The sequence below is a fragment of the Lemur catta genome, chromosome 6, assembly GCF_020740605.2.
Source record: "Lemur catta isolate mLemCat1 chromosome 6, mLemCat1.pri, whole genome shotgun sequence".
Lineage (NCBI taxonomy): Eukaryota > Metazoa > Chordata > Mammalia > Primates > Lemuridae > Lemur > Lemur catta.
Genome location: NC_059133.1, coordinates 64,995,842 through 65,019,356, shown reverse-complemented (window position 1 = coordinate 65,019,356; position 23,515 = coordinate 64,995,842). Strand labels below are relative to the sequence as shown.

General features: G+C 35.1%; 1 protein-coding gene across 2 annotated transcripts in view; it reads left to right on the top strand.

The window, feature by feature from the left end:
* CNTN1 (contactin 1) overlaps positions 1–23,515 on the top strand; it is a 262,852-nt gene that overhangs the window by 184,063 nt on the left and 55,274 nt on the right. For both annotated transcript variants that reach the window (XM_045554016.1, XM_045554015.1), the window contains exons 2-6: positions 198–335; positions 1,814–1,846; positions 11,312–11,444; positions 15,955–16,127; positions 18,235–18,330. In XM_045554016.1, the coding sequence (XP_045409972.1) occupies positions 275–335; positions 1,814–1,846; positions 11,312–11,444; positions 15,955–16,127; positions 18,235–18,330 (496 nt within the window). In that variant the 5' untranslated portion in view covers positions 198–274. The remainder of the gene's footprint in view (positions 1–197; positions 336–1,813; positions 1,847–11,311; positions 11,445–15,954; positions 16,128–18,234; positions 18,331–23,515) is intronic.

The window sequence follows — 23,515 nt, the reverse complement described above, 5'->3', positions numbered from 1 at the left end:
ACAACCTAGTGTTTGCAATATACTTAAATAAACTAAAACTTACAAAGAATATAACATAAAATAGATTGATAACGTTGTTGGCCCCAAATGATGAACACATTCTCATCTCTTCCCTTCCCTTCTTTCTTCTCTTCTCCCCTCCTTCTCCCACCCCTCTCCTCCTCTCTTCCATTTCTTTTTTTCTTTTCTTGATGCAGGCATTTAGTATTATTCAACTGTCATAAAACTAAAGCTTATTATTGGAACATTGAACCTAACGTCTACTGAAAGCAAGATGAAAATGTGGTTGCTGGTCGGTCATCTTGTGATAGTATCTTTTACAAGCTGTCTAGCAGGTAAGAACCGTCCTTTGCATATGCTCCATATAGTATGCCAACGTAATCAATGTGTGTTTCTTTCATTAAATCTGTTGTATAAAGTTTGAATTAATGTTTTCTTCTGAAATCTGGAGCATACACGTAAATAAATATATATTAAGGTTGATTCGATGTTTTCTTTTGATTTTTACTTTCAATTAAAATTTCATAAGATTTAGTGAATCTTGTGTAGTAGTGTGCTGGTGAACATTTGAAATCTGGATCTCTGGGGCAGGGAGGAATCCCTGGAGTGCAGCATTTGTCCATTTCTGGAGAGTAAATACTTCCACTATGGTCAGTTTCAACTTGACATCATTTAATGTGTATTGGAAAAGGTGTGCAACCACTAACCATTATATAGTATTTTCAACATCCAGATACAAGTTACCTCAATAGCATAGGTATAGTAAAATTTAGTTTTAAAAAATTAGAAAGTAATGAGTTTTAAGCATTTCATCCCTTTGTTCTTAGTACAATTTATTTATTTGTAAGTTAATATAATTTAATTTTTAATACTGGTTGTGTTTAACAACTGATTCACAAAATTTTTGAAAATTAATAATAACTTCCTGAAAGCTATTACAAGTGGCCACAACACACTATTGACTCTCACAATCTTTACCAATTTAGTCAATACTGTAAAAACAATGTTAAAATAATCTAAAATGTGTGTAGGGACGTTAGAATAACAAGTTTTGATAGTGTTTTAGTTTTAGGACAAATATTATATTTCTGTCTTTCAAAGATAAGTATGAAACATTCAGAGATATTTCCTACAAGGAGAAGTGCATCATGTTTTTATCTGAAAGCAGCATGTTTTCTGACAATCACTTTTTCTAATACCTTCACCTTAATGACCAGTAAGTGCTTGTTGAGTGGCTATTTTGTTGAAGACATAGCTGGAGCTCATCCTTTTGTGTATCAATTCCCAGAGCTCACTTTAAGGATGAACCTCAGGGACATACTACTGTGTTTCTTATTTATTATTAAAGAAAGAAAAAATACTGTTTCATTTTAGGGGAGTAATTTTTATTATGCTACTTCCAGAATTTAGAAAAGATAATTCATTAATACTGAGGGATTTTAAAGATATTGATAATTACATATTTTATAAACATAGCAATTACACACATATATATAATTACATGTGTAATATGTTTTTATATATAATGTAAATATAATGAAAATTTTGATAAGATTATTCCAGTGAAGTCTGATTTTTATAAATAATAAAACAAAAAATATCTTATTCATATTGACAGTTTATATGTTAGTGCTACAACTATCCAATGTAAATATAAGAAACAAATATCTGTGCAATGTGAAGATACCTCAACCTTATTAGTGAAGGGCTAGTACTGTCATTTCATTGACTAGCATCATTATTTGAGTAATGTTTGAAATCACAATGCAAAGAATTACTTCAGTATCAAAATTGTTTTTTCTTTCATTTTTAGAGTTTACATGGCACAGAAGATATGGTCATGGAGGTAAGTTGATAAAAGGGTAAACCTTTTGAATAGCTTTCCTCAGTTTAATAAATTTCATTTCTACTTTAAGCTATTAACTCTCTAAACTTTGAGGCAAATGGTTAATGTTAGATCATGTGGACATTTTGTAACTCATTGATTGCAGAAATGAATGAATGGATGGATATACATCACAAACAAATATCCCATTAGCAGATTGTTGCAGAAAGAAAATATTCAGTGTGGCATGTATTTTTTTTCTGCATGCTTTGTAAGAATGCTATGCTACTAAATTTTGAAGCAGTATTTTAAATATTGTGAACATCTAATATTTTTGAAAGCCTCTTGCTTTGCTGCAAGAGAGAGAACTAAAGTTAGCAAGCTTGGAACCTTAAGATTCAGTTCAATTATAATGGAAGCCCACAAATATTGCAAAATTTATTGTTTAACAATTCTGCCAGTTTATAGATTTTGCTTCAATTGCTGAACATTTCCTGCAGAAATAAAACCAGTAGTGTTATACTGGAAAAAGTACAGAGTCTAGAATAAGACTAGTCTGGATTTGTACCTTCAGCCTGGTACTCATCAGCTCACCTTGTGATCTTATATAAATTGTACAGCTTCGATGAGCCTCAACTTTCCAATATGTAAAAATCACAGTATTTTTGTGAGGACTAAAAGATGAATGCAATTATAACTTCTAGCATAGTGACTAGTATAGTAGGTGCTTGATGAACATAGTAACACTGGTAACTTATAAAAGCCATTGCATAATGGTAGGAGAATGAAAAATCAGCAAGAATCACTGAGCAACTAATACTGCAACTTACATGCCAAATCAAGGATAGCCACACCAGATAGGGTGAGAAAAAATTCCACTTATAGGATTAAAAGAAAGGAGTTTCTTAGCCCAAATTCCACCTATGTGATTTCTGTTTCCACCTTGTGAGTTGGAAATCCCTACATGTAAGATATATAAAGAGCAGTGAGATATGTTCCATGACTTCAAGAACCTGATCATACAGTAGGGAATAAGATAAGTAGGTAGCTAACAGTTTTATAAGAAACATTATGGTGCTTTAAAAGAATTATTTAAGGAATTAAGGCATATTTAATGATGGAAGTAGTAGATAATGGAAATTTGAAGCATTTTAAATGTTAGAAGTGGAACTAATTCTAAATAGAGGAAGTATCACAGATAAAAGTGGAGAGATGGGGAAAGTGAGGGAAATCTGGGCTATATTTTCTCTGTATTTCCCCAAATATTCCAAAAAAACTTGTTCTGCAGGGTGTTAGTAGCAATTACATTAAAAAGGACATCATTGTCAAATAAGTTGGAAAAACTGGTACATTAAAGTTCAACTGTTTGTTATTAACTTTAAGTAGTAAGTATTCATACTACTTACATAGTAAGTAGAATATGTGTGTTAGTTTCCTAGGCTTGCCATAATAAAGTATCAAAAAGTGAGTGGCTTAGAACAACAGAACTTTATTATCTCTCAGTTCTGGAGGCTAGAAGTTCAAAATCAAGGTATGGGCAGGGCCATGCTCCCTCTAAAACCTGTAGGGGAAGGGTTCTTCCTTGCCTCTTCCAGCTTCTGGTAGCCCCAGATGTTCCCTTGGTTCGTGGCAGAATTCCAGTGTCTGCCTCTAACTTCACATGGTGTTCTCCTTGTGCCTCTTCACATCATCTGTCCTCTGTGCATGCCTGTCTCTATGTCCAAATTTCCCCTTTTTATAAGGATAGTAGTCATATTGAATTAGGGCCTACCTAATGACCTCATTTTAACTTGATTACCTTTGTAAAGACCCTATTTCCAGATAAGGTCACATTCTGATGTACTGGGAGTGAGGACTTCAACAATCTTTGTTTTTTTGGTGGGAGGTGGTGAAGAGGGAGACAAAATATAATTCACAGCATGCATTACCTTAAGTAGAAAGTATTATGACTCTAAGAGCAGAGAAGAGTTATGAAATATCCAGATGCTCCAAAGCACATTTGACCACCCAGCTGATAGTCACTAAGGAAAAAAAGGAAAAAAAAAACAACCAAACTAAACCAAGCAAGCAAGGAAACAAACAAAACAAAACAAAGTACCCCAAAAGGCCTCTATGCTGAATTTAAATTCATGACTATCAACTTCAAGTGGATAGCCCAGCATACACACTCCACTTCCCCAGGGCATTCATTTTGTCTTTCCTAGGTCATGTTGTAGTGGCTCCTCTCTCCTCAAATCTCCAACAGTTCCGTGCTCATTCTTATTATACTTTCAGTTGACAACTTTGCTCCCTATTACGCAGAGAAATTAGGAATGATCAGAAGAGAGTGCAACAAGCTCACCCGACCGCCTCTGGTCACATCCTACATCTGTGCTCAAATACTGTTCCTGCCTATTTCATACATGATCTCACCATACCAAGCCCTGCACTTGTACGCTAGGTCCTATCCCATCTGGCCCATTTAAGTCCATTTTTACCGCAATTGTCCCCTCTCTCTCCTCACTGTCAATTTTTCCCTCTCTACTGGATTATTGCTATCAATTTCTAAACATTCTGTAATTTCTCTCATTTAAAAAAATAATTCCTCTGTTGACCTCACACCCTATAGCCAATATTCCATTTATTTCTTCTTCTTTACAGCAAATGTTACTTTAAAAGCTTATACTTGCTCTTTTCCATTCCTTGGTCGATGATCTCCTTTGAATCTACTGCAGTCAAGCTTTCCCACCACTTCTCAGTCAAAACTGCCTTGTCTGTGTCACCAACGTCATATACATTGTTAATCCAATGATCAGCTCCCAGGCTTCCTACTTGACCTCTTGGCAGCAGTGCTGCAGTTCTAGGTGCCACATACAGACATAACAATGTCTTATAGAGGAAGAGGGTGGGTTTCTTTTTCCTTTTACCTATCTCCCTTTAAAAACTAGGGGATCTTTCCTAGGAACCTCTCACTAGACGTCCAGAGTTGGGTCATCCATGTACCATCAAGCCCACCATTGGCAAGAGTAATGGAATTAATGCAAATCAGCCTTAACTTCTGAGTCCTATGAGGGTAAAGGGGAGAAAAGGCACTGGGTAGTCAACCAACAATGGCTGCTGCATTACTTAGATGAGTTGAAATTGAGATTTATCTCACAAGTGAAAAAGTTCTATCCAATATATCATCCTGCATATATAATGGTTTGTTGTTGTTGTTTGAGACAGTCTTGCTCTGTCATCCCGGGTAGAGTGCAGTGGCCAGGCAGAGTGCATAGCTCATTGTACCCTCAAACTCCTGGGCTCAAGCCATCATCCTGCCTCAGCCTCCTGAGTAGCTGGAACTACAGGAATGTGCCATGATGCCCGGCTAATTTTTCTATTTTTAGTAGAGACAGGGTTTCTTGCTAAGGCTGGTCTCAAATGCCTGAGCTCAAGCAATCCTCCTGCCTTGGCCTCCCAGAATGCTAGGATTACAGGTGTGAGCCATTGCACCCAACCTATAATGTTAGTAGTGGTATTTTTTAACTATTATTTTATAGCAGTATTAGTAGCCTAGCTGACTGGTTTTTAAATAAATGTATTAAAACAGTTTTAATTTGAAAAATAAAGTACACCAAGGCTTATTAAAACATCTTCAAAACCAACTCCACTCTTCCCTGTGTCTTTTAAAAATATCTTCTTTTTTAATTTTTTTATATTTTGCAAAAGCAGTATTATATCCTACTGTGATAAAAGAATGAATATAGCTAAGTTGCACAGTCAACCTGTAACATTTAGATATTTAATTAATAACTAAATCATTTGAGAATAAATATTTATTTTAGATGCTTTTTTCATCCATGGTCTTCTTTTACTTTATTGTCAGAAAGAAAAAGAAAAACCCAACGTTCAGCTATTTCAGGACCAACTTTCACCCAGACTACCTAAAATGAAAATAAATATCTCTTTAATTCCTGTGAAATTCAGTGAGAAAAAAGCATAAAGGGAAGAAATAAAATAGCAGTATAATATTTATTTTATAAGAATTGGAATATGAAATATCTATAAATTATACTTTGTACATTTAGAGTTATGATATGACTCTATAATATCAAAAGCTAATATTGGAAAAAAAAATTATCTTCATTGGTTGGCTGTAGGGAGGGCAGATAGAGAATTTCATGTGTCTTTACAGTACTTGCACCAAAATTTCCAGGATGTTTTTTCAATTAGACTTATATCAGTTACTAAACTTACTTTCACAACATTTTTCTATCTCTAAATATGATTGACATGATAGCATTCAATGTTATATCACTATTTTGTGCTACGGTCACTCGTCGCCTCATTAATCAAAATAAACTGGAGGTAGCCTGAGACAGGTTGGGTCCTAGAAGTAGGCCCACCAGTAGGAGCAGGCTATGTGTTAGGATGTAGTGAGACATGAGGTAGGTGTGGGGGAAATGCCTGCTCAGTTATGTCTAAAAGGGTCTAGATGCTTCAGAGGTGACCACAGGTCAAGGAAGTGGTTGCTATCAAGAGATGTGACAGGGTCCCCTTGGCAGGCAAAGCCAAGCAAAGGAGAATTTAGTCCACTTAACCTTTCTGCTAACCTGACTCTACTCTTCATTCTAATAACTGGATTTCTGCACATTTTTGAGACCAGATCCTTACTTTGTATTTTTAGTTATGGCAGATTACTACAATGTCCCTATTATCCATGACCTAAAGGGTCAGGGCTCCACAGAGTATTCAAAGCCTAAACCCTTATCAGCAGGGAATGGTTTGCAGTGAAGATAGGAAGCTCTGCGTCTGGAAAAAGTCTGCTTTGAGACAATTTAAGTATCACCTCATTTAGAGAATTTATTGTATGTCAAGAGAGTTTGCACCACTCCCCATCCTGTAAGTATTGTAATAGTATAAATATTGCAAAAATTCCAATACTGAACTCTCTTCAAATTTTATTGCTATAATTTTTTCTAATAGATTTTTCCTCAGACTTTTCTTACAACATAGTTTTTTAATAAAACATAATCCCTCTCTGTTTCTGGTTTCTCGTGACTTTTAACCCCATAATACTTCAAAGCATCAAAATTTTTCATGTCAGTGTTTCCATGGCTATAGAAAAAAAGCAATAGATGGTGATATTTTCTGTAGGCTGAGAATATAATGCTTGCATTAGTGGACCCCTTGCTGAGCCTTGTGTTCCATCATCCCTGAAAGTTTTTTCCCTGGATCCAAACACCTGGTTGAGTTAACAGGGCAATGAACTCAGATACTGTCTTCAAGGATGTTACCAGGTTCATATTCATGCTGAACATGGCAATGAAATGCAAATGCTTGTCTTGAATAATTTTTCTTTCAAGGGCACAAGTATGTTCCTAAAATAAAAATGTATATAGTAATTGCTAAACCACCAAATGGAATACATTGTTTTATTTAGGCTTGAAAATTTTAGAAAAACAAGTAATATATTAGTTACAATACTTAACAGAAACACTAATGTGGTATAAACAATGTCCTATTCTGCTTTTTGAACTAGGAAATAGGCAAAAGGAAATATCTTAAATGTAATATTTTCTCAATGTGAAAAATAATGTCAATATTTTGTTGGAGATTAGTGTATTGTTTTTATCTCCCAAGGATTGCACTGTCTGATCCTATAAAGGTCAGATGTAAGTGGAATATTGGGGAATATGTGGATGTAATTTGTGAAAAGTATTGCCATTGAGAAGAAAAATATTATCCAGTTTGGACTATAAAAATTTACCCCCAAATGGCTTAATCTTTACCTACACCGTTTGAGGGATTGCCTGTCCCACATATATAGCCTTAATATATCCCAATAAGTATAGCCTCATAATTATTAGCATGTGCCATTCCATTATTTTCAAAGGGAATTTCCATTGATGGCACCTTTTCTAGAAGACGTTAAGCTTCTTTTTAAATATATGTGGTCAATATGCAAAAACTCCCTAAAATATATCTTCAGCTGACCAACTGTCATCTTAAAAGTATATACTTGAAATCAAAAGACATATTATCAAAAGAAATATTTAAGACTATTCCTTTAATTAAAATATGAAAATCTACTAACTGATCTCTATATAAATATATGCTTATATGAATCTGTCTTTATTGTATTTGGGGGCACCATGTAGTACTTTAAATAATCAAAGCAATTCTGAAGGAACATAACTCACCTTACTTCAAAGAGATAAAAATAGTTCTTTCAAGGAAGCTAATTAAATTATAAATTAAATTGAGAATTCTGGATTAAGACATTCCCTCTAATGGTACTACTAAAGGGCACTATAGAAGCAGACACCAGACAGGCCAGGACTGTCTTATTTCCACATAGAAAATACAATCATGTAATGGTTCTTTACTAATGCAACTCTGTACCTCTTGAGATGAGTTAAAACTTTATGAAGTCAAATGTAATTACTACTATATTCCCCATTATTAAATGAGACAGAAATTTAGTTAGTTAAAAGTCTCTCCAATTTGCTGCTTGTGGAATACAAGTTGGTGAAAGTCCAAAGGGAAACCCTTTAACCCTGAAGACCTGAGATTCTCCTCCAGTGTCTTTCACAGTGCAGCAGTTTTTGATTTTTTTAAAATCCAACTTATCCATTTTTTTTTCTTGCATGGATCATGCTTTTAGTGTTGTGTCTAAAAACTCATTGCAGTACCCGAGGTCAGAATCAAGTCATTGACTGAACTAAGGACAGCTAACACCTATAGTGCATCAAACTGTAGCCGCCAAGGGGGTCATCTGAAATTCTTAAGCTAACACTGTTGTAGGAAATGGAAACTCAAGATCCAATCCAGTGCAGATCAGTGGTCTTCTGTTTAAAGTATGAGCATAATTGCATCATACATCCATTTCTCCTTAAATCCGATGATCTTGTCCATTTGTAATAATAATATTGACATTATCATTGGGCTTGTCACATAAATACAATGTAATTAGATGATATTAATGAGCTTTAAACTCCTCTAAACAATATTTATTTTTAGTTTTCTAAATATTTATATTTTTAGATTTCAAAAAATTGTTTGAAATAATTCTTGCTAAAATCAGTATTTATTAAGGGGTAAATGGGAATAGAAGTCATCTTGCCTTCAAGAAGAGAATCTAAATATACTGATAAAAGTGCACTTCTCTCTCATCTTTTTAAGTGTTTATGTGAATTGGGAAGAAACAATAGGATCTTATATGTCAGGTGCTACTAAATTGCTCTAGTCAGAAAAACTGTGCAATTGGGAGAAACTCAAGGAAAAGCTCATAAAGTTGTTCAAGTGGGAAGAAAAATAGCATATGATTTTTATCATAGATAAGCACAAGGTCGTTTCTTTCAGAGATTGGAAAATCCAGACCCTACACACAAAATGAATGTCTTTACTCATCAGGGATTTGGGATTCATTTCTCATTTTTCTCTGGTGTACTGTTACATCCTGAAAGGTCAAGCATCATCAGTAAATTATTAAAGGTGAAGCAGAAAACAATGTATCCATTTCTGGTTTTCATAATCTCAAGAAAGATATGGAACTAGAGACCACCCAGAGCAAGATTTTCAAAATCATTAGCAGAGAGCTTTTGTGAACACCTCATAGTTATGATGTTACTTATGGTTGTGGTAGGTTATGAGGTCCTTAAGACATACGCTCCTATTCCTTTCTTTTCTAAATGTATAAGCCATGTGAAACAATGGCTTGCATAAAACAACAGCTGGCAAAGTGCATTGCCAGAGCTTAATGTCAGTTCCTCTGGTTGTTCTGATTCCGATCCAGCAGTTAGTTTATCTGCTATCTGAAATGGGATGGTGGTTATAGAATGTGATTGAAGTTTATCAATTCTTGAATGGCAATTTCAGCAAATTCCACTGAAGAATGCAGCAGCTCCCTTTGAAACATTTTGGGTTAATGTAGAGAAATTAATGCATCCTACTGCGGGGAAGCAAACTTAAGAATTTTATTATCCAACAAATATATTATATACCAACTGCTCCAAACAACACAATGCTAATAGCACCAGAGCAACCAGAGTGAGTAAAACTTGCCTTCTGGCTTTTAGAAGCTTCATGATTAGTCTAAGAGTCGATATACATATGTAATATATATTAAATTTTGAAAGGATTGGCAAATTCTTGAGAATGTTTGCAAAATCAGCATTAATTGATTGCTAACTATAAGCCAACTATACTAGAATCTTTCCATGCATTGTCTCAAAATAATTCTGACAATAACCTTATAAGGTAGATTTTTTTATTATCCCCATTATATAAAGGGTGATATTGAGGCTTGGAGAGATTAAATAATTTGTCCAAAGGCCCACTGATAAATGGTGGCAAGATTTAAATGACATAATGAAATTGTTATTTCTAAAGGAAGGTGGAACAGAACTCTAATCTTCAAATTTGATGTTAGAGAAGATAAAATGTCTGTATGCCATTTACCTTAAACTCTCCCTTAAAAAAAATAAACTGGAGGAGTGAATCACAGCTTTGATTGGGCAAAGACATTCATGTAAGAATATTCCTCCTTTCTTGCCCCACAGATCATTATTAATTCATTTGGGGCATATGGCTTCTAGCTGTGCTCTGTAAACGCTGCCACACTGGTGACATGTGAGTGATTTTCTTCCTCCTGTTGTGAGGTGTTACTCTTCCATTCCAAAGAGGGTAGAGCATCAATAACAACTGCCTCCCGGTGTGGCTACATTAGTGATAAATTTTAAACCAGTTGGTCAGATCCCATATTCATGTAATTTATTCATTGATTGTTATAGATGTTGCTTAGTACCAGTGCTGGTCACATGTTTGGAAAAACATAAACAAAAACCGACCCCAGGAAAGAGATCTATTTCCCCAGAACTTCTAGTAATTTATCTATTTATCTATTCTCTTGTTCAAAAATCATTCAGCTCCTATTGTCTTCCAGACAGCTAGACAGCAAGCTAGGAGACTGGTGTACAGAGATGAAAGACATAGCCACCTGTCCTCAAGCATTTGTAATCTAGCAGCACAGAAAGTTGCCTCAAGAATCACAGCAGGTGTGATAAATACCATGACCTGTACAGGGAACTACAGGAACACAAAAGAGGACCAGTGAAAGCCAGGAGGGGTGAGAGGTTTTGGCCTCCTGATGGAGCTAACTCTATGTATGGTTAGGTCATAAAGGATCATGCAAATTTTGATAAGAGGAAAAAAGTAGGATGATAATTCTAGAAAGATGACAAGCATATGCAAAGGCTCAGAGGCGTGAAAGCAAAGCTTGTTTGAGGAGCTATAAGTAATTGAGTGTGGCAATAGGGTGCACTTGGAGAAATGATGGGAGATGGGCTGAAAAGAATTTTGAATGAAAAAACCTGAATGTTTTCTTCAGGCAAATATCTTTGTTTTGAATTAAAATGGAGATTCTGTGTTTCTGACTTTTTTTCAAATATTAATAGCTTTTTCAATATTTCCATTTTTTAAACTTATAAAATGGCACAATGTAAAATAATTTTATTTTTCTTGTAGTTTCCGAGGAAGACAAAGGATTTGGACCAATTTTTGAAGAGCAGCCAATAAACACCATTTACCCAGAGGAATCACTGGAAGGAAAAGTTTCACTAAACTGTAGGGCACGAGCCAGCCCTTTTCCTGTTTACAAGTAATGTACCTCACTGTTCTTTTCTCGGAATGGAGTGTCAGGCCAGTGATCACAGATCAGCATCTATGACCGTGTACTGATAAAGATATAATATAAAGCATTCTACAAATTCTATCGACATGAACAAAAATATTATCAAGCTGTTAAAAAAAGATAGCCCAAAATAGATAGCAGATTTGCTTAAATATATGCAAATTATTCACTTACTATTTTCTGCACAGATAATGCTAGTGGCGTTTGACATTATCCACTTACAGATTGTCTAACGGAGATCATGCCTTTAAGCATGCAGATGGTTATATAAACATCTTGCATAATTTAAATATATACATTTGAGGATAAAATGTTTTGTATGCACTGGCCCAGATAACTCGTAACTACAGATATGGATGAATTTCTGTATTAACTACATTTGAAGAGTTTGCATAGATAATTCTAGAAAGCACCACTTTTTCCAATAATCTCAATTCTATATTCCAGACAACACAGAAAATTTCTTAAATATCTCTACCTATTGCATAATCTATATAAATAAGTTTATTTCTGTTTTTCTGGGTTACATAGTTATGTTATCAAAAATAACTTTATTAAAAGCAACAAAAGGTTTTCATGCTTCAAATGGTTCAGAAAAGTACACTAACAATTTCTATTCTGATGCAAAGACTAAGATTTAAAAATTAGCCACATGCCAATGCATTAGAATTTCACCTGTGAAATGGTTCCTTGAAGACAAAGCAAGTGATTGATGGAGAAATTAGGGGCTCTAGTGTGTTGATGTCACCTGACTTAATTGAAGGCTGTCACTCAACAATGTTAATTTTAATAGTAGGCTGGTTTTTTTTCCTGGATAGGAAAATAACTTTCTATTGTTATAAAAAGTTGTTATCAAAGAGAATATCCCCTTCCCCCCATTTAATTTTAAGTATACTAATTTTCTCTTGCCTCTGGCTATAATCACAAAGTTATTCTTAAAATAAAATATGACTTTAGATACAAAATCACCACCCCTTTGAAATTATTTTTATTGTTTCAACTTCATGCATGGGAGTGCAACATAAGTAGGTATTTTATTAATTATATATAATATATTTGTTTTGAAAATATTTGATGGGCTAGACTTATTTCCACCCTTAAGCCATATATACTAAGAGCCTGTGCATCACAGACATGGAATGGTATAATTAATAGGATCTGTAGAGGAGATCTAATCCAAGATAATTTTATAGGAGAGAAAGCTGAATCCTGATAAGTAAATTATCTTAATCAAAAGATAGTAAATCAAAGATCCAGACTGAAACACAGGTTTTATGACTTCCAAAGAAGTATATAATTTTTTCAGTATTTATCTATCTGTATAGATAGACTCTCAAAAGCTATTTCAATAATGCTTATTCTGTGACACTCTGTCCTTGACATTCATACATGAGACCTCAGCTAATCAGCCTCCAGGCTGGAGTGGAGGCAACGAAACAGAGAGGTTGTTCCCAGATAGTGTTTGGAAAGCATGGGAAGGGCTATGTGTCTTGCTGCTCTCTCTCTCCCCACCTCACTGGGACAGTAAGAAGCAAAGCTTTGCTTGGCAAATACATCACACACTCCCTCTCATAGGTGGCATCAGTGCTGAAATTCCCAGTTTGAGTTTGGCTTGACTTCGTAAATTAATGTAGAGAGCTAGAGAAGACAGGTAGAGGTTTAATTTTGTAATAAAGACAGCCAGTTTGCATTTGACAGAAAAAAAAAAAGGAAAGGAAAAAATTCAGCTCATGATGTAGCTAGTCTGATGGAAAAGAACTCTTAAAGTTTTTAAAATTTACCTAATATTCAGTACAAGCCATATTAACTTTGGTAATCGTGTAATTTGTCATTCACACAGAAGTTTTATATTTGTAGCATGTTCTGTGATAATGCGATATTCATGGCAACACCCTGAGAGCTACAACAGGAAACCCTACCTCCCACTTATCAACAGTGGGGCTTTCATTATCTTACCTCATGCCCAAAGAAACGAGCACTACAATAAAAACTGGATTTAAAGCAGTGTAAAAAGGATTGCAACAGTAGTGTACATTTCTAAAATTAAGCCAGTGAATTTACCCAAACACAGCAAAACTTAATCCTTATATGATATCATAGGCAGAATCAGATCCAGGGGGAGGAAGTTAAGGCAATAAACAAACTTTTGGAGTCAACATAATGTGGGAAAAATCTCAACAGTTGGAACTGCCCAACAAGGAAAACCACTGCCTTGACAAGTGCTAAGCAACTTGATGGCTGGATGATTCAGGCAGGGACAATATTGCCATCAGGCTGGGGGAAGGGTAGACTTTTTCACTGGGTTGGAATTGGGTAGGTTTAAAAAATACAAAAACACGGTTTCTATGCTTGCTTTTGAATTACCTCCTATACCGTAAAAAATTATGACTAAAAATGTTCCAGTAACTTTGATTTAATAATAGATATTCTAAAATGATTAGGACTTTTTGGCATCATTCTTACCCTAATCGGAAATGTGCCAGGGTGATGTGCCAGTGATGTGGCCACAGGACAGGGCTTGAACTACTTGAACACGGCTCCTGTCTTACGGCATTCCTGAGGACATGGAACATTAGAGGTTGAACACTGATGGAGAATGACTATAAAGTCACGCAGGCAGTGATCCTAATTGAGAACTATTTTCTACATGCATTCTGTTTATCATCTTACCATGAAAGTTAGATCTCTGTTTCTAGTGGATTTATGTATAACACAATCTCACCAACTAACAATCTGATTATCTGTAACACTTCTCACCTACATTGTTACGAGATTATGTGGTGGGGGGAAAAAAATGCCTTTACCAAAAATAATCCCTGAATAATAAGAAAACACGCAAGCGACCACTAACTCTAGGCTGAGGAAAATCTGGTTTTACTTGTATATTCATGGCTTGGAATCTAAAGACCCAACTGACTTTTATCATTTTCACATTGTGTGATCGACCTCTAGTGGTCAGCATATGCCATTTCTGAGCAGAACCTTGGTTTCGGTTCATTTTATGGAAAATTATTAATATATCGAATCAGATATTGATACTTTATATTTTATTTCTGGTAGAGAAATGCTCTTAGTATTTTATACAATGTATCTGTATATGCATGAATCTAAGTAGTGCAGAGGTAGTTATCAATTACAACCTATGTATGTATACTAGGAAATCAATTTATGGAACAAAACTCAACAAAGTTATTTGTTACTTGGCATGTCTCATGAAATAAAGAGGAAATATATCATTCACTTTAACATTCGCCTGTCTGTACCTGAGCTAAATTATAAATCATGATCCAGAGACTTGGAATTATAGGGAATGAAGAAATCTCACCTGGAATCATATACTTTTTTTTTTTTTTTTGGTCCTTTTGTAACTGGTTTATTTCACATAGCATAATGTCCTCAAGGTTAAGCCATGCTACAACATGTGTCAGAAATTTTCTTTCTTTATAAGGCTAAATAATATTCCATTTTTTGTATATACCACCTTTTGCTAATCCATTTATCTGTGGGCTGCTTCCACATTTTGGCTATTTTGAATAATTCTGCTATGAACATGGGAGTACAAGAACATCTTTGATACCCTCATTTCAATTCTTTTGGGTATATACACAGAAGTAGAATGGCTGGACCATACAGTAATTCTATTTTTTAGTTTTTTGAGAAACCACCATACTGCTTTCCACAGCAACTATACCATTTTACATCCCCACCAACAGTGTCTGAGGGTTCCAATTTCTCCATACCCTCACCAACACTTATTTTATGATTTATTTTATAGTACTCATCCTAGTGGGAATGAAGTGGCCTCACATTGCAGGTTGGATTTGTATTTCCCTAATGATTAGTGACCTTGAGTATATTTTTATGAGCTTATTGGCAATTTGTATATCTTCTTTGGAGAAATGTCTATTCAAGTCCTTTGCCCATTTTTTGAATTGGGTTGTTTTATTTTTGTTGCTATTTTTGTTTTGTTTTCTTTTGTTTTGTTTTTTGAGACAGATCTCACTCTGTTGCCTGGGCTGGAGTGCTATGGCATTAGCCTAGCTCACAGCAACCTCAAACTCCTGGGCTCAAGCAATCCTCTTGCCTCAGCCTCCTGAGTAGCTGGGACTACAGGTGTGTGCCACCATGCCTGGCTAATTTTTTCTATATATATATATTTTTAGTTGTCCAGCTAATTTCTTTCTATTTTTTAGTAGAGATGGGTCTCGCTCTTGCTCAGGCTGGTCTCGAACTCCTGAGCTCAAACAATCCACCTACCTCAGCCTCCCAGAGTGCCAAGATTACAGGCGTGAGCCACCGCACCTGGCCTTTTATTGCTGTTTTTGAGTATTAGGAGTTCTCTGTATATTTTGGGTATTAATCATTTGACTTCACATGGAGCTATACCCAAATTATTTTAGAACTATGTTAGCCCAGTATAATTTCTAGGCCTCATGACATGACCTTTGCTATGACATCTATATTTTTTTTCTCATAGATGGAGAATGAATAATGGGGATATTGATCTGACAAGTGATCGATACAGCATGGTAGGAGGAAACCTGGTTATCAACAACCCTAACAAACAGAAAGATGCTGGAATATACTACTGTTTAGCATCAAATAACTACGGGATGGTCAGAAGCACTGAAGCAACCCTGAGCTTTGGATGTGAGTAACTGTAACTTAAAAAAAAGGGGCAAGTATATTTAGGTGAAGTAAAAATTAGATGTTTTAATTATTAATAAACATCTACGTAAACCAGAGTGATAATTCTGTGATGGTAAACTCTCTTGGAGTTTTTCTTTTATTAAAATCTTTTTACTTCTCCCAGTGAAAATGGAAACGTACCTCATCATTTTAACAAAAGTACTCACTATGTGGGATGTTAAAGAAGACTTGTGTGCTCCCCACACACAGGTTGCAGACTGTTGGTAGTGAGACAAGTCATACATATGTGAAGGTTTTAAGTTAATATACAGGGATTCTGTTGTGAACTTCAAAATGGATACTAATAAATGTCACTGTAAGAGTTCAGCAAGAAGAGAAAAAAGAAGAAAGGATAGTGAGAGGAAGGCATCAGATGATGTGGGTCTTCAAGATTGTGTGGCAAAGAGAGCAAAGTGCATGCGGGTTTTACATGCACTTGAAATAGTGAAAGATAATGTTGTAAAATAAATGAAGGCCATGGTCTGAGGATTTTGAATAAATCTCTAAAACAAGCACCAGGGGAGTGGTAAGCCATGCAGTCCCCATGGGGCCAATATCACCCTCAAGGGGGTGAAAATTGCTTCTTAGGGGAAGAAAATATCTTAGGTATTGCAACATAAAAGATCATCCCTACCTGACAATATCTCATTCCTTAGTATTTAATTTCTCCTAGTAGAAATAAATTAAATTTTATTTTAATTAATTTAATTATCTATTTTAAATTTAAATGAAAAATTTCTTTTTATTGGGGCCAGTAATGAAAAACATTTTGAGACACACTGTGTTAAGTTAAAGTTAGAGGTTGTTCTGAAAGAAAATTGTGCATTGGGAGATGAGTTGGACCAGATGGTCTTCGGACATGATTTTATAAGTCAGCATGTAAGTCTTTTGTAAAATGGATTATGGGATGAAAATGATTTTGTAATAAGTCCTACATGGTAGTGATTATCAGGAGGGAGGGAGACAGGATCAGAAAGAGCAGTAAAATTAATTTAGTGCAGTGAAAGTGGAAATGTAAATAATATATACTAACCACGAGGAAAGAATTAACAGGTTGCATTGCCCTGAAGGAAAGAAGATCCTAAATATTTTTTCAAGCAAAGTCTAGTTAAAGGGCAGAAACATTCTGCTCTCATTAAACATGGAATGGGAGCAAGAAAAACCAATTTCAAGCATGAAAGCATTAAATGATTGTTTCACATGTAGAGGTTATGGTGACATTAAGTTATCTAAGTTGAAATGTCAAATAAGCAGTTGAGGTTAGGGATGGCATTTGAGTGAGACATCAGGACTAGAGATGTAGATTTGAAGGATCCTCTGCAAAAAGGGAACAATTAGAATTGATGGGTTTTCGGAGGTATACAGTATATTTGAAAAGATAAAAATTAAGTGTTATAATTTGGATACTGATCATAGATAAAAAAAACAGGAGGTGAGGTAGACTGAAACAGAGTGAATGTCAGTAAAACATGAAGAATCAAAAGAGTATCAAGGAATCAAGCCAAATGTGAGTTCTAAATACAAAGAAAAGAGTAAAGGAAATTAGAATTGAGGCAAACCCGGAATTTGAAAAGGAACAAGAGATTGGTCGCTTTCATGTTCCCAAACTAGAGTCCTGTCTTTTACCCTTGTCCTTTCCTGATATCCAGGTCCTTCCTCAGAGAAATACCCTTCAAATAAGTCTGTTCCTCCTCTTAACTTACTTTATTTCGTAGATCTCTGGTTTTGTCTGATTTCATTATATTTCCAGATACTCTCGCTGAGACTCTCTCTAAATCTGAAACAAAAGGCTTTAGGCTATTTATAATCTTCAGGGTTGTCAAAATTCTTATGCAAGCTGCTACCAATATGTGTCGGCTTTGAGCTCATATAGAACTTTTCAATAGTGTGCACAAATCCTGGCGAGTAAAAAGGAGGAGTTAACTTTCATAGGTGTCACCAAACCAACTGAGAGGTACTATTTAATATATCTCAAAAGTGAGTGAGTTGCTGAAAGATAAAATTTAATGAATGTCTCTCTTTCTATTGACCAGAGAGTGAATGTTTTCTTTTTTTCTTTTGTAATTAGATCTTGATCCTTTTCCACCTGAGGAACGTCCTGAGGTCAGAGTAAAAGAAGGGAAAGGAATGGTGCTTCTCTGTGACCCTCCCTACCATTTTCCAGGTAAACTTAGTGCTTCTGTGACTGTAAGTATCTATAGAATAAAACGGGCAAATTTGCATTTTCCTAGTAATAATTCCATATTATTAATTATCTTATTAGCTTAATTATCATGGCTCATTATTAATTAAATGAGACTCAATATTTACATGATCTTGTACCACTTACTAGTGGTTATAGAGGCTTCCTATATTGGCTCATTAATCACTTAGCCCTAATCCCAAGGATCTCTAATCATTTCAGTTTATAAACACATATGTAGTGGATTATGTCCTCCTTAAAGTTCCCATTATCTAGGGAAATGATGATAGATTTTCTAGAAATTATTCCTGAAATAGAAAAGTACTAAGGAATGATGTATAATTGATTATTTTCTTAACAATTTAACCTCTACAAAATACTGTGAACTGTAACTAAACACCAGAAAGGGATAAAGATGTAATAAATTATTTATCTCTTCAGCAGCACCAATCTGCAAGAATAATCGTCCAGTTCAAATAATGGGCTAAATTAAGTGTCATCTGTCATGAGCTTCAACTTGGAATATGTGGTTTTTGTAATTTGATATGGCTAAGATAAAAGCTGCCAAAGTGCTAATTAATAGATAAACACTTCGTGTACTTCCATTTTTTACTTGTTTGATTTATCAAATATCTCTTTGAAATAATATATGAATATTATTTTTCACAATAAAAATATATTTTGTATTCCCATAGTTCTAATATTATGTCATAAATTTGACTTTAAACATCTCCATAGAGAATGAAATATAACAGGCTATAGAAATGATTTTGTGTGGGATACAGCAATCCAATGTGTGTGTATACATATACAAACACATGTATTTTGCACAAAATTATACATATATATTCTATGAAGATTATATATTTTTATATTTATTTATAGTTCTGATTGTTTATATATAAAATATAGGTAACTTACTCCATAATAAGAGGGAGATTACTTGATAAATATAGGAGGAACATATAAAATTCAATACGTTGTTAAAAACTTTTCAACAAGAGAAGTCTTTTTCTTGAGGAACTGTTGAAACTATGAAAAAAAAAAAACCCTCTCATTTTCATAGCATTTCCCACAATGTAATAACTACAAATAACCAATGACTACATTTGACCATATTCAATACTGGATGGACTTCATTCCGTCACTCATTGACTCAGCAAATCTCTTGTGAGCACTTGCTATGCCACAGACACTATTTACGCCACAGAAATACCTCAGTGGAGTGAAACAGGAAAAGCTACCAGCCCTTACAGACCTTCTGCTGTGAGAGACAGACAATATGAAAGACAAATAGTTAAAAGACATAGTATGTTAGATATTGATAGATCAGTGCTAGGGAGAAAAAATAATGCAGGGGAAGGGGAAGGGCAAGTGTTGAGGAGATGGTTGCACTATTAGGAAGAGCATCACTGAGAAGGAAACTTAAAGACCTGAAGGAAATGAAGGAGCTAACAGTACTGGTACCTGAGAGAAGGACACGCCAGGCAGATGGGGCAGCAAGATCAAAGGTCTGGGGTGGGACCGTGGAGGACCACGGGAGCCAGAGTGGCTGCCATGGAGTGAATAAGGCAGAGGGTGGTTAAGAGTGAAACAAGAGAGGTACAAGACCCATATTGTGGAGACCTTTTAATTCATAGCAATAACTTTGGCTTTTATTAAATACTTTGAGTGAGATTTACGTTGGAGGACTTTGAACAGAGGAGTCACATGACAGGACTTAAGTTGTAAAAAGATGACTCTGACTACAGTTTTAAGAAAGGACTTAGAGAGGGCAAAGGTGGAAACAGAAGGTCAATTAGGAGGTATTTCAATAATTTAGGCAGCATTTGGTGGACCAGAGTGGTGGCTATGGAGGTGGGAACATAAATCTAGATATATTAAAAAAAACAATATATTAAATTCTATATAGAACTCTGGATATGTTTTGGTTAAATTCTAAATAGATTTTGAAGGAGAAGCCAAGAGTACTTGCTGGTTGACTTTATATAAGGTCTAAGAGGAAATAGAGGAATCCAAGATTTTGTAACAATCTCCTGAAAGAATGAAGTCGCCATTACTTCAGCTAAAGGAATAGGTGTGGAAATGTTAAATATGAAGCGTCTGTTAAACTTCCAGATGGAAGTCAAATTGGCAGTCCTATGTGTGTGTGGAGCTCAGGGGTGATGTCTAAGCTGAAAATATCAATTTGTGAATCATCATCATATAAATTATTTTCAAAGCCATGGGATCACCTGTGATTACCTAGGAAATTAGAATAGTTAGAAAATGGGAAGAAAGGGCCCAAGAAACAGGGGGCTCTGAAATTTATCTAAGATAAGTCTTGCTTTCCACTTCTGTGGCATCTCTACCACTGTGCTGAGTGAGGAATTTCAATGACCAGAACAAGGTTAGTAGAAGCTTACATCCATTAAGCCAAAAGGGTGAACTACCTCTTCATTCCAGCAAAAATATATATATTCACATGGAAATACAAATGCTAAGTTGATTGTAAATGAGTCCAAGAAACATCATTAATCACAGAATAAAAATCTGAATATCTCCTCTCCTTCTGTCAGTTTATGTTATTAGCAGCTATATGATATCTGTAAACATTAGACAAGCCACCTTCAACCACAGATATTTGCTTCAAAATCATAATGTATTAATATGTGCATATATGTGTACTATTTTACTATCTCTGTGCCATATCTCTCCTTCCTCCTTAATGAAGTTACCTTAAGGTTTTATGCTTTGCAGCTTAGAAGTTCATTGGTTTTAGGATGCAAAGGAATCTGTCTTTGGGCTCTCAATCTCTAAGAATATTACATATGCAATTATTTACAGTCATCAAGCCCTATAGTTGTCAAACCCTATTGCTCTAGTTGGTGATCTGGGATTCAGTCATTACTATGGGATGTCTACATCTTAATTTCCTCATTTAAAATTTGTGTCACCTACTACATAGGGCATGTTATCAGCTTTGAGTTTAATAATGTATTTGAAAATAGTAACATGGATATGTAGTTTCAATGGATTAGTAATAAAATATTAATAAAGTAAGTAAAATATATCTTAGTACATGGATTTGGATGCTCTATAGTTCCTCACAAAGGGGTAACTGTGATCTGAACTACTTTACTTATCAAGAGCAATCACAAATGCATTTCAGTACAAATGATTACTCAATTTTATAATAATATCTGATATCAACTGCTTGCCTAATACATACATAGCACAGAGTAAGTGCTCAACAAATATCTGAGGAATGAGCGAGTGAGAGAGTGAAAGAGTAAGTTTGCCCATTAAATTGAGTGTAGGGGGTTAAGTTTCTTGAAAAGGTAAATTTACTTATTTAGATTTTGTTTTATTATATTGTAATAAATAATTCATAAATGTGTAAGACTTTTTAAACTTTTAGACTCTCAAAAATGAAAGCATAATGCTTTATTTTCAGCTAAATTTTGTCAATATAACCATCAAACATTGACTTACTGCATTTCACCAAATATAAATCATATGTTTGTATGTTGCAAGAAAGAGAGTGGAGGAAAATATCCATCATTTGAGCTTGGTTACTATTGATAAAATACAAAATACCGAATAATAGGCACATGTAAGAATTTAAAAAGGATAACAAAGTAGGAGTATGCTTAAGCAAAGCAAAAGCATCATATTAAATATGATCCTAAATGAATCTCAACAGACTAAAAAGGTCAGCATAAAAATAGACAGGAATGGGAGGGCAGGGTAGGGAACACATTAGCTCATAATAAAACTTGGTATAAATTTTTTTCTAAATGTGTTTAATATACAGTTTACTGCTGTGGTCCCCCACCCCTGGGCTGTGGACCGGTACTGGTCTGTGGCCTGTTAGGAACCCGGCTGCACAGCAGGAGGTGAGTGGCGGGTGAGCAAGTGAAGCTTCATTTGTATTTACAGCCGCTCCCCATTGCTGGCATCATCACCTGAGCTCTACTTCCTGTCAGATCAGCAGCAGCATTAAATTCTCATAGGAGCACGAACTCAACTGTGAACTGCACATGCAAGGGATATAGGTTGCGTGCTTCTTTTGAGAATCTAATGCCTGATGATCTGAGGTGGAGCTGAGGTGGTGATGCTAGCACTGGGGAGCAGCTGCAAATACAGATTATAATTAGCAGAGAGGTTTAACTGCATAATAAATGTAATGCACTTGAATCATCCCAAAACCACCCCCAAACAGTCTGTGGAAAAATTGTCTTCCCTGAAACTGGTCCCTGGTGCCAAAAAAGTTGGGGACTGCTGGTTTATAGTATCAAAGCACTGATCAGAAGCTGTGATGATTTTATCAATATAGGTAAATGCTGTGCTGTTGAGGTTAATTTTTAAAAAGGCATGAAAATTTTCTAGAAAGTTTGTAAGTTATTCCTCCAGGACACACTAAAGTACTTAAAGTGTATTTCAAGGAGAAAGATACATTCTTTAGCAAGGTTTGATAAGTGATGTAGTTCAAAATAAAACAATGAAACTAGCCAAATGCACTGTAGTTGGCTAAAACAAATTTCTACTGTAATATGTGTGGTACAGACTCTCCTGGGGCAAAGGGAAGAAGTCTTATATGTCTATTGATAAAAGAAACATTTCTTAAACATGTGCTGGCACTTAGTCTTCCTGAAAAATTAATTTTATAGTAATTTATTATTTAATCCAGTCTACAGTGGGAGGAAAAGAGATGATGGCCTTTTCAAAGATAGTTGATTTTGTCATCTGCATGGGGAGAGGAAAGACACAAAGAAGAAGATAATCTGTTGTATCCTTGAGAGACCTGGGTCAGAGATTAGCTCCTGATTGCCAAAATGAAATTCCATGCTTAAGTTAGAGAGGCAGGACGACTATTACTGCAGTTATGGCACAGCTTATTTTGGTGATGGTGGATGGGGAAGGAGGTTAGAACATGAGTTCTGCCTCTCTGTTGCTGTGTGACCTTAGGCAAGTCACTTAACCTAACTAGCCAGGCCTTGGCTCCCGCATTTAAAAATGGCAAAGGTAGCAATTCCTACCTTTGTTGTAATGACTTGATAGCTTTTAACATATTATGTTTATTATTTCTTTCCTAGTGAATGGCCTTATAGATAGGCTAAAATTTGTTAGATAAATTTAAATTAGTTATGTTACAAGTCCCACTAGGGCAAAGACCACATCTATC